Raw genomic sequence first — 13605 nt, 5'->3', positions numbered from 1 at the left:
GCGGCCACTGCAGAGGACTAACAGCCTCAGTACATGGGGCGGAAATAAATCAAAATAAGATTTGTCTCTAATATTTTTGTTTCAACATCAGCCTGCTGCATGTGCACATAGTGTGGGTAGGTCATAGATGATTAGGTGGTGTGTTTTCATGTCAGTTTTACAAAGTGATTTTTTTTTTTAAATCCAAAAGGTTTTGCCAATTACATTGAATATCCAAGCAAAAGCTGGTCCTGTGACATTTACTGTGTATGTTACACTGTCATTGCTCACCTGCAAACCAACACATGTATAAATACCTCTGTTTGCATAAACTCCATTCAGTAAATCCTAAGGATTACAGTGAGAAAACAGCTCTTACTTGCTTTGTACCTTACAAATAGAAAACCTTTCAATACAGCCTTGGACATGACTCTGGAAAAGCTTTCTCACAGTTTGTCTCAGTTGAAGATGAAATGTTTCTACCCTTGTTCTTTTTCTCCTCTTGGTGTAAAATGTATTTTATTATGTAACTATCTGTCACATTTATTTGTATATCCCTGTAATCAGGGCACTCTTGCAACAGTTAGCCACAGAGTTTCTACTGTATAGATAGAGTTCAACCCACCAATCAATAATCTAAATCATGTAGTGCACTCTACAGTGAAGAAACAAGGCAATTTAATACTGTGTCTGTAGCTGACATGAAGTAAAAGAATAAAGTTTTCAAAATTCTGTCCACTGTGATCCACACCTATGAGGACAGCTCCTATTTCACAATGTTGCTCCACCTTCTTTCAGGCACATTATATGAACATTTGCCTTTTTGTTTTTACTTGCTCTCAGACATCAGAAGAAGAAGAAGAAGCAGTGCCAGGCTCTCACTTACACTCAAGGTAAGCAGCAGCATTACTCCTCTCGTCAACTGGATGAACATGAAACATACATACACAGACTCAGAGTAGGAATAAATATTACATGCCAGGGGAAGCTGAAAGTTTCTTGTTTGTGTGGATTTGTTGACCTGTATGATTCTAAACTTCAAAATCAAAGAACAGCAACTTGACCAAAAATCTTCTGGAGATTGAGCAGGAGTCTGAGGTGCTGCTGAGGTTTTAAGAAGGAATATTCTGGGTCAGTCTGTTCTTTACATCCAGAAACTGTTGTATAACAATGCACTCACACTGATCAACAGGTAATCCTTTGCTCTATAAACTCACAGCTATTTGTGTTGTGTTACACTAACAATTTTTCCCACCGTAAACAGCTGGAACAAGGGATGCCATTATTATACAGTATTATTTCTACAGTTTCACTACTGTAATTTACCTTCACAGTTTATTGCTCACATTCTACAGTATTGTACTGTATATTGTGAGGTTTACAGTCTAATACTGTAGCGATCATCTAAGTAATATATTGTATTTAAACTATTTTGCTGTTGTAATCAACAGTTTCTAACTGTATTATAATAAAATACATTTTTCCTCATATTAAATATTACAGACATAATTTAATTTTGTATTTATCAATACAGAATTTATCTTAAGTTTAGCTGTCACACTCTTTAATATCTCACAGCAGAGAAATTTAACAGCATAGCACATATTTCAGCCTGAAAACGTACACTTACTCTTCCTGCAGTACTGCAAATCAGCTCTCACCTGTGGAGTATGGTTAACTTTACGTTAGCCTGACTTAGCTAAAAATTTACTAACCAAGAAGTCGCAAAAACAATCACAGCACACAGGTCCTTGGATCACCTCCGTCACTGTTCTTGTCTGTTGCCCTTCTTGGTTTTAGGTACAAATACGTCAACTTTAAATATTTCTAAGTTCTTCCACTTCCAGTCTGCTCTTGTTAACCTTCCCCTCTCTGCAAAGTGTTGAACTTTCCACCAGGATGGGATGGGATGAGAAATTTCTGCATTGTGCTGTTAAATCTTACAGTAGCCTACTGTTAATGCTTCTTCTACAAAGAGTCATCACATATGAAAGAGATATTAAGTGAGTGTCAAATGTGACCAACTTTTATTTGATTATGAGTTTAATCTTCATCATTCTTCTGAGCAAATAATTCTGATTGCAATGGTGCCCATCAGAAAATAGCTTGTCATTCATAGAACAGGTTGGACAGGATTTCCCAGCTCACTCACACCCACCCTTTTTCACTTTTATTTCCATTTCTTTTTATTCTCAGTAAGCCACCAGTATCAGCCTGCATTCCCTGGTTTGTACAGTGACTGACGCATGCAGCTTAAGAAAACACATGCAAGTAAAGAAAACATCTCTACGCACAGCAGCTAAACAAACAACATGGAGTGAATTCAAATTTACTGGGACAGTTTTTGTAGTGCTATCTTGTGATTATGTACCCCAGCACTCCACTGTATTTTAGACCTAGGTGATTTAAGGGACCTCAGACTGGAATGATGGGGTGTTTGGGTTCATTAGATTCAGGTAGCTACCACAAAGATTTACCTATATTGGGTGAAACTCAAATTTCCCTGATTATGAGCAAAACTGCTACACTTATCACTATTCACCTTTATACTTAAATGTCTGGACCCAGACAACTTTTTTTGAAAAAAGGATATCTTGAAGTTTAGTTTCATAAGAAATTACAAAATTGCCCTTTAATTTAAATAAAACAAACAAACAAAAAAACAAATTAAACCTTAGAAAAATTCAAATGTATCCCTTAAAAAAACAAAAACCAAATTACCTTGACCAAAATTAAAGCAACCCTTCAATTACTGAAAATTACTCAATACTACAAAACTGCAGCATTAGGCCAGACTCAGGCTCACTTGTTACTACTATTTACTGCTATTCACTAGAACAGTTAGCTTCCAATCACGTGCAGACATTCACCCTTGTTAACAAATGTGGGCCCACACACACACGCACAAAATAAAAAAAAGCTGCAGGCCTGTGTGTCGTCCTTGCACGGTGCGGCCGGTTTAATCTTTATTCATGGAAGGAAAAGTAATAGGAAACCTCACCCACAGTTTGGCGTTCAGGTCCGGTGGAGAACGTTCAAATTCAGTAAGATGGAAAACAGGCAGTAACAGTGAAGAAATCAGGAGTCCAGGCGCAGTCCTCCAGAAACATGAAGCAGTCCTTGTCAGTCAGCCACGTTGTCATCCACTCCTGTGCTTCCCGAACATGGCGTCCTCCTTTAGCGGGCGTCTTCCCGGTGTTGGTTGAGGCACACAAGCACAAACAGTTGCCTTACTCATATTGGGGTGTTGACATGGCAAAGTTGCATGCTTTCAACTGAAGAAAACCGCTGTTTTTGATAAGATGTGCCCTTAAAAAAATGTAAGGAGCAAGGTTTGCTATTGGTTGTTCAAGCAGCTAGCAATAGCTGGAGCCTATCCCAGTTGACATTGGGCAAGAGGCGGGGTTCACCCTGGACAAGTCGCCAGTTCATCGCAGGGCTGACACATAGAGACAAACAAACACTCACTCACATTCACACCTATAGACAATTTAGATTCACCAATTAAACAATTATGCTGCATGTCTTTGGGCTGTGGGAGGAAGCCAAAGTACCCAAAGAGAACCCACGTGGACACAAAGAGAACATGCAAACTCCACACAGAAAGGTCCTGCCCCAGCCACAAACTCCCCAGCACCCCATCAGCAACGCTAACCACTGCATCACTGTGAAACCCTTGGTTAGTACCAATGGATGCTTTAGCCCTTTACAGCCTCTGAAAGATGGCAATGTCCCCACAGAGTTTGTTACACATAATACATGTTAGAAAGCAATTGTTGAAAACATGTAAAATGACTGAAAACTATGTAGTAATTATGTATCACCCTACATATGCTTCCTTTAGGAAATATTATTAGAAAATTGTTTTGAATGTATTTCCTTATGCCGTGTACAGTACGTCATTTTCTTCATTTGCATGTGATTTGTGTATTTGCTTGTGTTTTTTAGATGTGGGTACTGATCTTCCTCAGCACTTGCATTGACCTTTTTAATGGGAGCCATGTTCATGAAATAGGGTAAACCATAGACTGCACATTAAATAGTGGAAGAAGCCTCCAGATCTGAAAAGTGAAGCCAAAGTGAAAATGCCTTAAACCTGCATTCTTTCTAATGGCCAGCAGGGGCGACTCCAATGGATGCAATAAGACATCCAATTGTATGTATCCTTATATGGCAAAATGAGCTTACTTTTCATTTAATTTCGTACCTCAGAAAACTGTTTCCTAATGAGGTTATGGTCTCAACCACTAGTTTCAAGTCTTCCTCTATACAGCATGATGTTCATTTTGTTAATTATGGTCCAATTTAGAGTAAAATAGACCATAAAGTAGGGAATGCTTTAGGGTGGAACTACCTTGTGATTGACAAGTCAGTTCACCCTGCATAAGACACAGGGCTCACAAAACAAACTGTCAGATGAAATAGTGCTGATCAAATATAGATCCAGATTCTCTAAACTGTTTTCAGAACCACGTTTTGGTGCGCTGTTTAGCTGTAATATGAGACAGATCACAACCAGGTGGCCGACATTGTGTGTCTGGTTTCCAACAAAACCTCTTAAAACTCAGATCAAAGTGTCACACTAGGCAATGTTGATCAAATATAGATCAAAATTCTAATATTTTATTTTATAATGTTTACTGTCCAGCTGTGATACGAGAAACTTTGTGTAAAGGCAAACCATCATTATTTTCTGCTGAATGGACGGGCCAAAACCAAGTAAAGCCCAGGTTGCAGATCGTCACCCACAAGTTCCACGCTCCTGTCAATACTGCGAATGGGCAACCTGTAGTGACACAAGAGCAGACCACAAACCAGTGAGTGATGTCACTCACACAGGTGTTACCAATGATATGAATTAAAGTGTCATTGGTAACACCTGGTTTTACAGAACTGTTTCATATATGGCTGCTGTGGAGAAAGTCTGTGTGACTCTAACTTTGCTTGCACCTTATCAAACACACACAGTTGTGTTTCTATCACTTCACAGGACATTACACTGACTTACATTTATTTCCTAAAGATTTAGCCCAGCTAATGCTAACCCTAACCCAAGTCTTCACTCTAAAATTTATTGATTTACATCATAGGGACTTCTGTTTGTCCCGATAAGTCAGGCAAGTCCCCACAATGTGAGTGTGTAAGCAGATTTATCATGAGTACACAGGAGACACATTTTTCTCACACATTTCACACACAGCACAGTCATTACAGTCAAGTTTGATAAACACCTCCCTGAATTCTATCAGCTAGCACTCCTCTGCAGGATGATAAGCCTTTTAACGGCAATTTCAATAGGATTTCACCACAGCACCACAGGGGCTTGAGTGACTTACGTGTTGATAGGTGTATTGGAGAAGTTTCAAACAAATAAACTGCTGATTACAGTTTTTAATTGCTAACAAACATCTGACACTTTTTCAAAACCCCTTAGGCAGTCAGCATTATCAACAGGCATCTTGGCCAAACAGTTAATCAAAACCCCAAAACTCACACCAAAACACTTTACACGTCTCAAAATAAGCTTGTTTGACCAAAAAAAAAGAGAAAAAAAGAAAAGAAAAGAAAAAAGAAAAAGAAAAATAGTGACAATTCTCACTCAGGAAGCAATGAGCAAAATGAGAGCAGGAATAGGAATAGGCTTTCAGCTGAAATCAGCTCTGTTTGAAATTATTATTACTTAATTTATGGTAAAAATCCTGCAAATATCATATCATTTCTGCACAACAACATGAACTTTTTACACTTTTGTACTGCAAATATATAATGTTTTGCAGGTGGTGGAGACTGAATGATAAAGAGTCCGTGGATTTTGGAAAATGCGGTCGTTTATGCATTTTGTGTAAAGAAATGAAAAATGATTTAGAGTTTGGTCCACACAGATTTCTGTTTCCTGAGGAGTTTTGACAGAGTAACTTCAGTTTTAACGAAGGCATCAAAACAAAAAAAAAAAACACACTTTAGATAAGGAAATAAAAGTCCATATTTTTTGTAATGGGCAACCTTATGTAAAGAAAATGTAAGCATTTTATAAACATGTTAATTAATCGTACTGTCCAGAAAGGACAGACGTGCTAATTGTGTTTAGATCTTTGCAAATGTCACCACAGCCCTATTTTCCGGTGCGCACAGCTTCTAAATCGTACCACACATGAAAGTGTGAGTCAGCGCGGCCAAGTGAAGGATGACTCAGAAAATCCTGTTACTGTTACTATTAATACTGTCAATAGCATAGAGCCTAAATGACGAGAATACAAAGCTACTGTTTCAAAATCAAAGAATGCATTTATTAATCAAAGCAAACAAGAAACTAAATCACGAAGTCAACAGGTGACATAAGCACAGTTTTTCTTCACACACACACACCTTCATGACTAAAGACCAAGTCACCTGAAGCTTCTGTGACACCACAGAACCAGCAGTATTTTGGGGAAAGGCGGCTATTTACATCTCTGTATATTTTTCTTTCGTATTAATATTGTTAATAATAGTTATTTCTTTAATAAAACATTGGACTGAGGACACCTGTTTTCAGGTTAATCTATATAATGACTAAACAAAAAATAAAGGACAGACTGAGGCAGAGAAGGCTGACTGTCCTTTCACTTCTGTGTGTGGATTCTTACAACCGGGAGAAAGTGGAATTAGGGCCTAAAGTTCAATTTGCAACAACGAAAAGCAAACAGGACGCAAGTAACATGTTGTCTGTCCATCGATCAGCACCGCTGCGTGTCAGAACCACGGACAGCGCATCTGTCAGCGTGGCGCACACAACACCACTGAGTATACCAGTGACATGAAAGTCTAATTTATATAATGTTGATCATCGATGGGACATATGAGGGAAGAACCTCTTACATTAACTGGCGTTTCTGGTTTCACTCCAGGCAACCTTTCCAGTCAACAAAGACACAATGTCACCAAACCAGCCTGCTGACATACACACGTCAGGTAGAAAATGTTACCACTCATTGTTTTAAAATGCTCTACAACCTGATGAGCGAGTTTTCACACTTCGGAGAAGAGAGGATAGTGTTACAATAGATCGTGGAGATTCCAGGTTTCGGTCTCCACTTTGTTTTTCCACTCTGTTCTGGGCAACACCATCTTCATTCAGAGCGATCAGAGGAACTGATTTTTGGATTAAAGTCTCAGTCCAGTCCCTTTTCTTACTGTTTTTTTTTTCTGCTGTGTACGCAGACATCATGGAGAAGGGTGTGGGAGCTCATCCAGGAATGCCGGCACCACCGTATCCTGGTCCCCCGATGGGAGCGTACCACGCTCAGCCTGACTTCCAACCCGGTGTCCACCCTGGCGTCCAACCCGGTGTCCATCCTGGCGTCCAACCCGGTGTCCAACCTGGCGTCCAATCTGGTAAGACATGAGGGGCTTTTTGCTGGCTATGTTTTCTCTTTTACTGACATGTTGCTCTTTAATTTATTATTCATGTCAACCAACCTTATGGCAGCTCTGTTCTTTTGTAAATTTTCTGAACTTTTTTTTAAATGTGTCCTTCTCATTTCCAGCTCAGCAGCCTGTTTACCACTACTCCCCACAACAGCCTCAGGTCGTTCAGCCTGGTGTGTGTTTCTCTTATTTTTCACACTGTAATAACTTCAAATAGTCAAATATAGGTGTTGAGGAGGTGTATGGGGTGCCAAATGTAAAAACTTGATTACAGTTTTCAAACTGATATATTTTCAATATTTAGTTCATTTTCTTCACATTTAGCTCACTTTACACACATTTGAGACATAAATTATTTAAAAATTTGGATATATGTGAACAAAAATGAAATATTAAATCTAATGTTAAATCTATATCTAAATGTTAAATCTAAATCTAAATGCTAAATCTAAATCTAAATGTTAAATCTATATCTAAATGCTAAATCTAAATCTAAATGCTAAATCTAAATCTAAATGTTAAATGTTAAATCTAAATGTTAAATGGGTCACCGAGTGTAAAGCTAAATATTTAGAAAATATCCCACGCCCCTTCTCAACCACGCCCACACCACTGATCAGGGATCAGTGGAGTTTCAGCAGTAAACGGTTGCAGCTAATGATCTCGCGATATTTTCAAACGCACATCCATTAAGGTATATACGAAGTCTCGCGAGAAAAACATGGTGTAAATGGCGAATTTTGTGGTTAAATTTTAATGTCGTGACTCGCGGACACTTGGATTACACCACACGAGCAGGATGTAGATATTTTGTGTTTGTTTTGTGTTCTTTTTTTACATTTACATTTGATTTCCATTCACTGCCATTGTACTGGATTTGGCTGCAAGCCTGAGGGCGTGGTTGAGAAGGGGCGTGGTATATTTTCTAAATATTTAGCTTTACACTCGGCGACCCATTTAGATTTAGATTTAACATTTAACATTTAGATATAGATTTACCATTTAGATATAGATTTACCATTTAGATTTAATATTTCATTTTGGTTTACATATATCCAAATTTTTAAATAATTTATGTCTCAAATGTGTGTAAAGTGAGCTAAATATGAAGAAAATGAACTAAATATTGAAAATATATCAGTTTGAAAACTGTAATCAAGTTTTTACATTTGGCACCCCATAGAGGTGTGGATTGTGGCTGTCATTGTGTGTTACACGGTGTTGTGTGTCCTCCTCAACCAGTGAACCAGGTGGTGGTGGTGCAGCAGCTGCCGAGTGACGTTCCGGGACAGATGATGTGTCCTCACTGCCAAAACACTGTTGTGACTAAAATCTCGTATAAAAATGGTATGCTCACCTGGCTCATCTGTGGCATACTGGGAGTCTTCCTGTGAGTACAAGGGCCAACACACACACACACACACACACACACACACACACACACACACACACACACACACACACACGCACGCACGCACGCACACACACAACCTCAAATACAATGTAAAACATCACACTGGAATGTAATGGAATCAACTTATCTTTAATGACAACATAACATAAGTTCGAGTTTTTTCCTTTTATTTTCAGACCACTTTAGAAATTAAAAGCAAAGGACTTGACTTGATTTTTTTTTTTTGTTCACTTGCTGTAAGTTCATTGAACCCAGTGTGGAGCTATCTGTCCCAAAAAAAATGTATCTGCCAACATCTTTACATTACAACAAATAAATCAGACTGCAGTCCTAGCAATAATAGATAAACTCGCTAATAGTCCCTCAAAAGATCTCTTTCACCTGGATACTGCCTTTCTAAAAAACACAAGAACACTTTGGTAACACCTCTCACTTATCTAATTAACCTTTCCTTTACTTGTGGGATTTTTACCAGTAAATGGAAAACTAGCCAGAGTCGTACCCATTTTTAAATCAGGAACAGTTGATCAGTCATGTAACTATAGGCCCATTAGTTTATTACCCATGTTTTCAAAGGTCCTGGAAAAAGTCATTGCTCATCAGTTGCTCAGTTATGTAGAATCAGATAATTATCTACATCCCCTACAGTTTGGCTCCCGTCCGAATTATTCTACAGAGACTGCTAACTGCTTTCTTATAGAACAGCTCAAATTATCATTTGATAAAGGTGAGGTAGTTGGGCCAGTAATTCTGGACCTAAAAAAAAGCTTTTGATACTTTAAATCATGATATCCCCATTCATAAACTCTCCAAATTTAATTTTGTTAATAAAACATTACATTGGTTTAAATCTTATCTGTTTGACTGACAGCAGTGTGTTACTGTTAATAATGAGAAGTCTTCTTTTTTAAAGACTAAAACAGGAGTACCTCAGGGTTCTATTCTTGGTTCACTTCTTTTTAGCTTATACATAAATGATTTACCACAATCACATGCTGGAGCAGGTTTTCAGATGTATGTGGATGATACAATAATACATGTGTCTGGTAAAACTGCTCTGGCAGCTTCCATACAGTTGTCATCCCACTTGCAGTCCATCGCAGCATGGTTTGAAAAATCACATCTTACACTTAATGTTAAGAAAACGGTGTCAGTTTGCTGTTCCTCTAGGGCTCGGTCATCAGCAGAAGCTAATGTGTTAAATCTGAATATTAATGGACAACATATTGAACACGTCTCAGAGGTAAAATACCTTGGCCTCATATTATATTCCCACCTAAAATTTGACAAGCATGTTAAGATGGTGAGCAGGGTTGCAAGAGCAAACTTACATACGTTTAGACTTATCAGAGATTGTCTCCCATTTCATGCTGCAAACAGTTTCATTCATACTATGGTTTTTTCACATTTGAGTTACTGTGTAACCTCTTGGTCACAAGCAGCATCTACAATAACCAAACCTCTCATGATGATACACAATCGAGCAATTAAAATTTTAGACAGGAAACCAGTAAGATCACAACATTGCCATGTTCTTCAGAAACTAAATATGTTAAGTTTTGATAATTTCATTAATCTTGCCAATCTCAAACTCATCCATAAATGCCTACATAATCAGGCTCCTCAGGTGCTCAGTGACCTTGTGGTTCCACTTAGAGCTTCAGGCTCAGTAACACGTGGAGCATCCAATGGGAATTGTAAGGTTCCCGTGTGTAAATCCTCATTTGGACAAACAGCTTTTTCTGTCTGTGGAATTAACATGTGGAATTCTTTACCTGTAGAACTCAAACTGAATCCTGATTTAGATCACTTTAAATTAAAATTGAAACAGTTTTTGAAGAGGAATCAGTCATGTAGTCATGAATAATTTGGTCTTTTTTTTACTCTATGGTGCTAATTATGTTTTGTAATTTGTATCTTGTAGTGTCCTGTATTTCTCATTGTTTGTACTCTGCACTGTTACTTGTGTTTTGTTGCTGAGTCTTTTGTATCTTAAAGGCCCAGCGAGGGACAGACATTGCAAATTAGCTTAGGCTATAAATGCTATGGTGTGTGGCATTGATTTATGCTACATTCTTGTCCCTTTACAAATAAACTTTAAATAAATAAACTCGTTTGTAAAAAAAAATAAAAATTAAAAAATTAACAGACATCCCAACATGGGTGGTTTGAGACTTGAAACCTTCAGAGAGCCTTCTTTTTTGTAGTCTGCAGGAAACATACATGATGGAAACTTACCCTGTGCATCGTGAACAGTGTTGGGGAGTGTTTCTCTGTAAAAAAAAAAAAAAAAAAAAAAAAAAAAAAGTTGAGAAAACTCATAATTTCAAAGGAACTGTCATCATTAGATTGATTTTTATTATTTATTTATAGCTTTTTATATGTAGCTGAATCTATACCCCCCGAAGAATTTGTATTTCAAAAATTGTTTACACTGAGCTGTCAACCTTATTTTATTTTTTTTTTTTTTGGGTGCTTGAAAATTAAATGGTTGCAATTTTTGAAATACAATTTTTTGTCTGGTTTCTAAAACAAATAAATAAATTATCCCAACAAAACATTATTGGTTGTTAAAACCTTTTCAAACCTTGCTCTCAAAACTCAAAAATCTGTTGACGTTTCCTTTAAATTTTGCATTTTTGCAATTTTTTGTTTTTTTTTTACAGTGTACTCATTACAAGATTATTACCATTAAAAAGTAACTTATGTTGCAGAATTACCCACTGAGAAAACTGACTTGTTAAAGGTACTTTCATGTTAACAAAAAATGAAAATGCCTTTGCAGTTCCTTGCGCATGTTGCTTATATTGTCTCATTACAAGATTATTACCATTAAAAAGTAACTTATGTTGCAGAATTACCCACTGAGAAAACTGACTTGTTAAAGGTACTTTCATGTTAACAAAAAATGAAAATGCCTTTGCAGTTCCTTGCGCATGTTGCTTATATTGTCCTCAGCCTTTGACAGTGAACTGGGCAGAGGCATGTTACACAGCTGCTTCAATGAAAACTATAAAACGTGAACTTGTTTAGCCTCCAGTACACCATGATTCAACACACAACTAATGAACCACTTTCAGTGTTTTTCAAAATGCGTGACAGATAGCTGGTTCATCTGACGAGACTTCTAAAAAGCCTCTCCACAGGTGCACTGGATGGAGTTGTTGGAGTATTGACTCAAAGAAGTTTTGATCAATGCATCTATCTCAGGATCCGACTTCTGAAACTCCACAAATTAAGTAGGCTGTCTGTCCTCTGTCTCAAATGCAAAAAAAATCTTGCAGTGCTTGAAAAGTGATAAAATTGTAACTGTAACGTTTTGACTCCCTGACGAAGGCTTGACGGCAAAACGTCTTTTTGTTTTGTCTTGTTTTGTTTTACGGTCCAACATGGCCATCCTGTGACCACTAAGGCATTTCAGTAGTTTTAAACGAGAGTGTCTTGGAGGATTTTTGGATCACCAGATTGCTTATTTAAAAATGTAGCTGAATGACTAAGTGCTTGAACTGCAAAGCTAATGCAACAAAAAGGTAATCTGAGTACTCTAACACGCTACCCTCAACTCTGTAAATACATGTTAAGATATGTCATTGTTATATTTCTTGTGTTTAATGATGAACAATATGATGAACCACGATGAAGGTTAGTATGGACTTCTGTCCCCACCCCACTACTCTGTCAATAAAAACAGTGTACAGGAAGCAGCCATTTTCATGACATATGAAGCACTGACTTTTCAAACTAAGGAAATGTAAATAGACAAGAAATCTGTCTGTTTTGTCAGCTGATTCAACTTGATATCTTAACGTCGCTGAACTTGTTTTCTCAAGTTCAGAAAAACTTAACTCAGCTGGTTTTACTTTTCTCATTTGAAGGCAGCAGGGGAAATAAGTTGGACCAGCTAAAATGATCTACAGTGCTTACAATGAAAAAAACATTTGACTTTTTTTTTTCTGATACTCTACACCAGGTGCTGGCCTTGCTGTTTAATCCCGTTCTGTGTGGATTCTTGCAAGGATGTGGAGCATTCCTGCCCCTCCTGTAACAACGTCCTCCATATCCATAAGCGCAGGTGAATGAGTGTAAACTCTGCTCCTGAATTAACAACAAAAGGTAGACGTCAGCCGTGACTAAATAAACATAAGTAAAGGGGCCAAACCTCTCCATGCAAACAAGTCTCATGTCACCATGAACCCTGTGCTCCCTTATGTAAAACACATGCAGCACCTTCATTATTGAGTACTGTACATATAGTATGTGTAAATGGAAGATTACATAATAGCTGTGGTTTCTTTTTTTTCTCTTACCTGTTGATTTAACATGTGTTATCATGCTGTAAATGTGACGTGCAAATGTGAAAAATAGACTTATCAGATCATATTTTTTCTTAACTTAAAGCTACTACAAGGAGTTTAAAAAAAAAAACATATTATGAAACTGTCTCAATTATATACTGGTGCCTCTATCTGACCAGAGAGTTTCATTTATAACATTTTACTACACTACCACTTTTGTCCATTGTGGCCGCCAAAAAAACAAAATATGAAAGTTTCTTGTAGGAGCTTTAACCTGGGTGATGTGTGGATATAATATACCTCATTGTTACATTTAAGCAAAAATGTTGGATGGAAATGACCAACTCACTGCTTGTACCATGAACTGACCCAAAAGAATAAATCACCATTTAAACACCACTGAAACTTAACTCTTTTTTTTTTTTTTTTAACATGCAACAAACATAGAAATTGGACCATAAAATCTGCCAAAAATGTTTTCATGCAACACCTAAACAATCAGAAATCTTA

General features: G+C 37.4%; 1 protein-coding gene across 2 annotated transcripts; it reads left to right on the top strand.

The window, feature by feature from the left end:
- The first annotated feature begins 720 nt into the window (after positions 1-720).
- LOC146330476 (LITAF domain-containing protein-like) lies at positions 721-13270 on the top strand. Of its 2 annotated transcripts, XM_084716036.1 has the most exons (5): positions 723-872; positions 7180-7353; positions 7506-7559; positions 8629-8776; positions 12771-13270. In XM_084716036.1, the coding sequence occupies exons 2-5, from the start codon at positions 7185-7187 to the stop codon at positions 12874-12876; spliced, it is 477 nt and encodes a 158-aa protein (XP_084572162.1). In that variant the 5' UTR covers positions 723-872; positions 7180-7184; the 3' UTR covers positions 12877-13270. The 2 variants fall into 2 exon arrangements, with proteins under 2 accessions (XP_084572163.1, XP_084572162.1); XM_084716037.1 differs by lacking the exon at positions 7506-7559 and having other exon boundaries at positions 721-872.
- Positions 13271-13605: the final 335 nt, after the last annotated feature.

Source organism: Lutjanus erythropterus, chromosome 3 (assembly GCF_056507025.1).
Source record: "Lutjanus erythropterus isolate fLutEry1 chromosome 3, fLutEry1.hap2, whole genome shotgun sequence".
Lineage (NCBI taxonomy): Eukaryota > Metazoa > Chordata > Actinopteri > Lutjaniformes > Lutjanidae > Lutjanus > Lutjanus erythropterus.
Note: the sequence above shows the minus strand (reverse complement) of the source record. Positions and strands in the feature narration are given on the sequence as shown.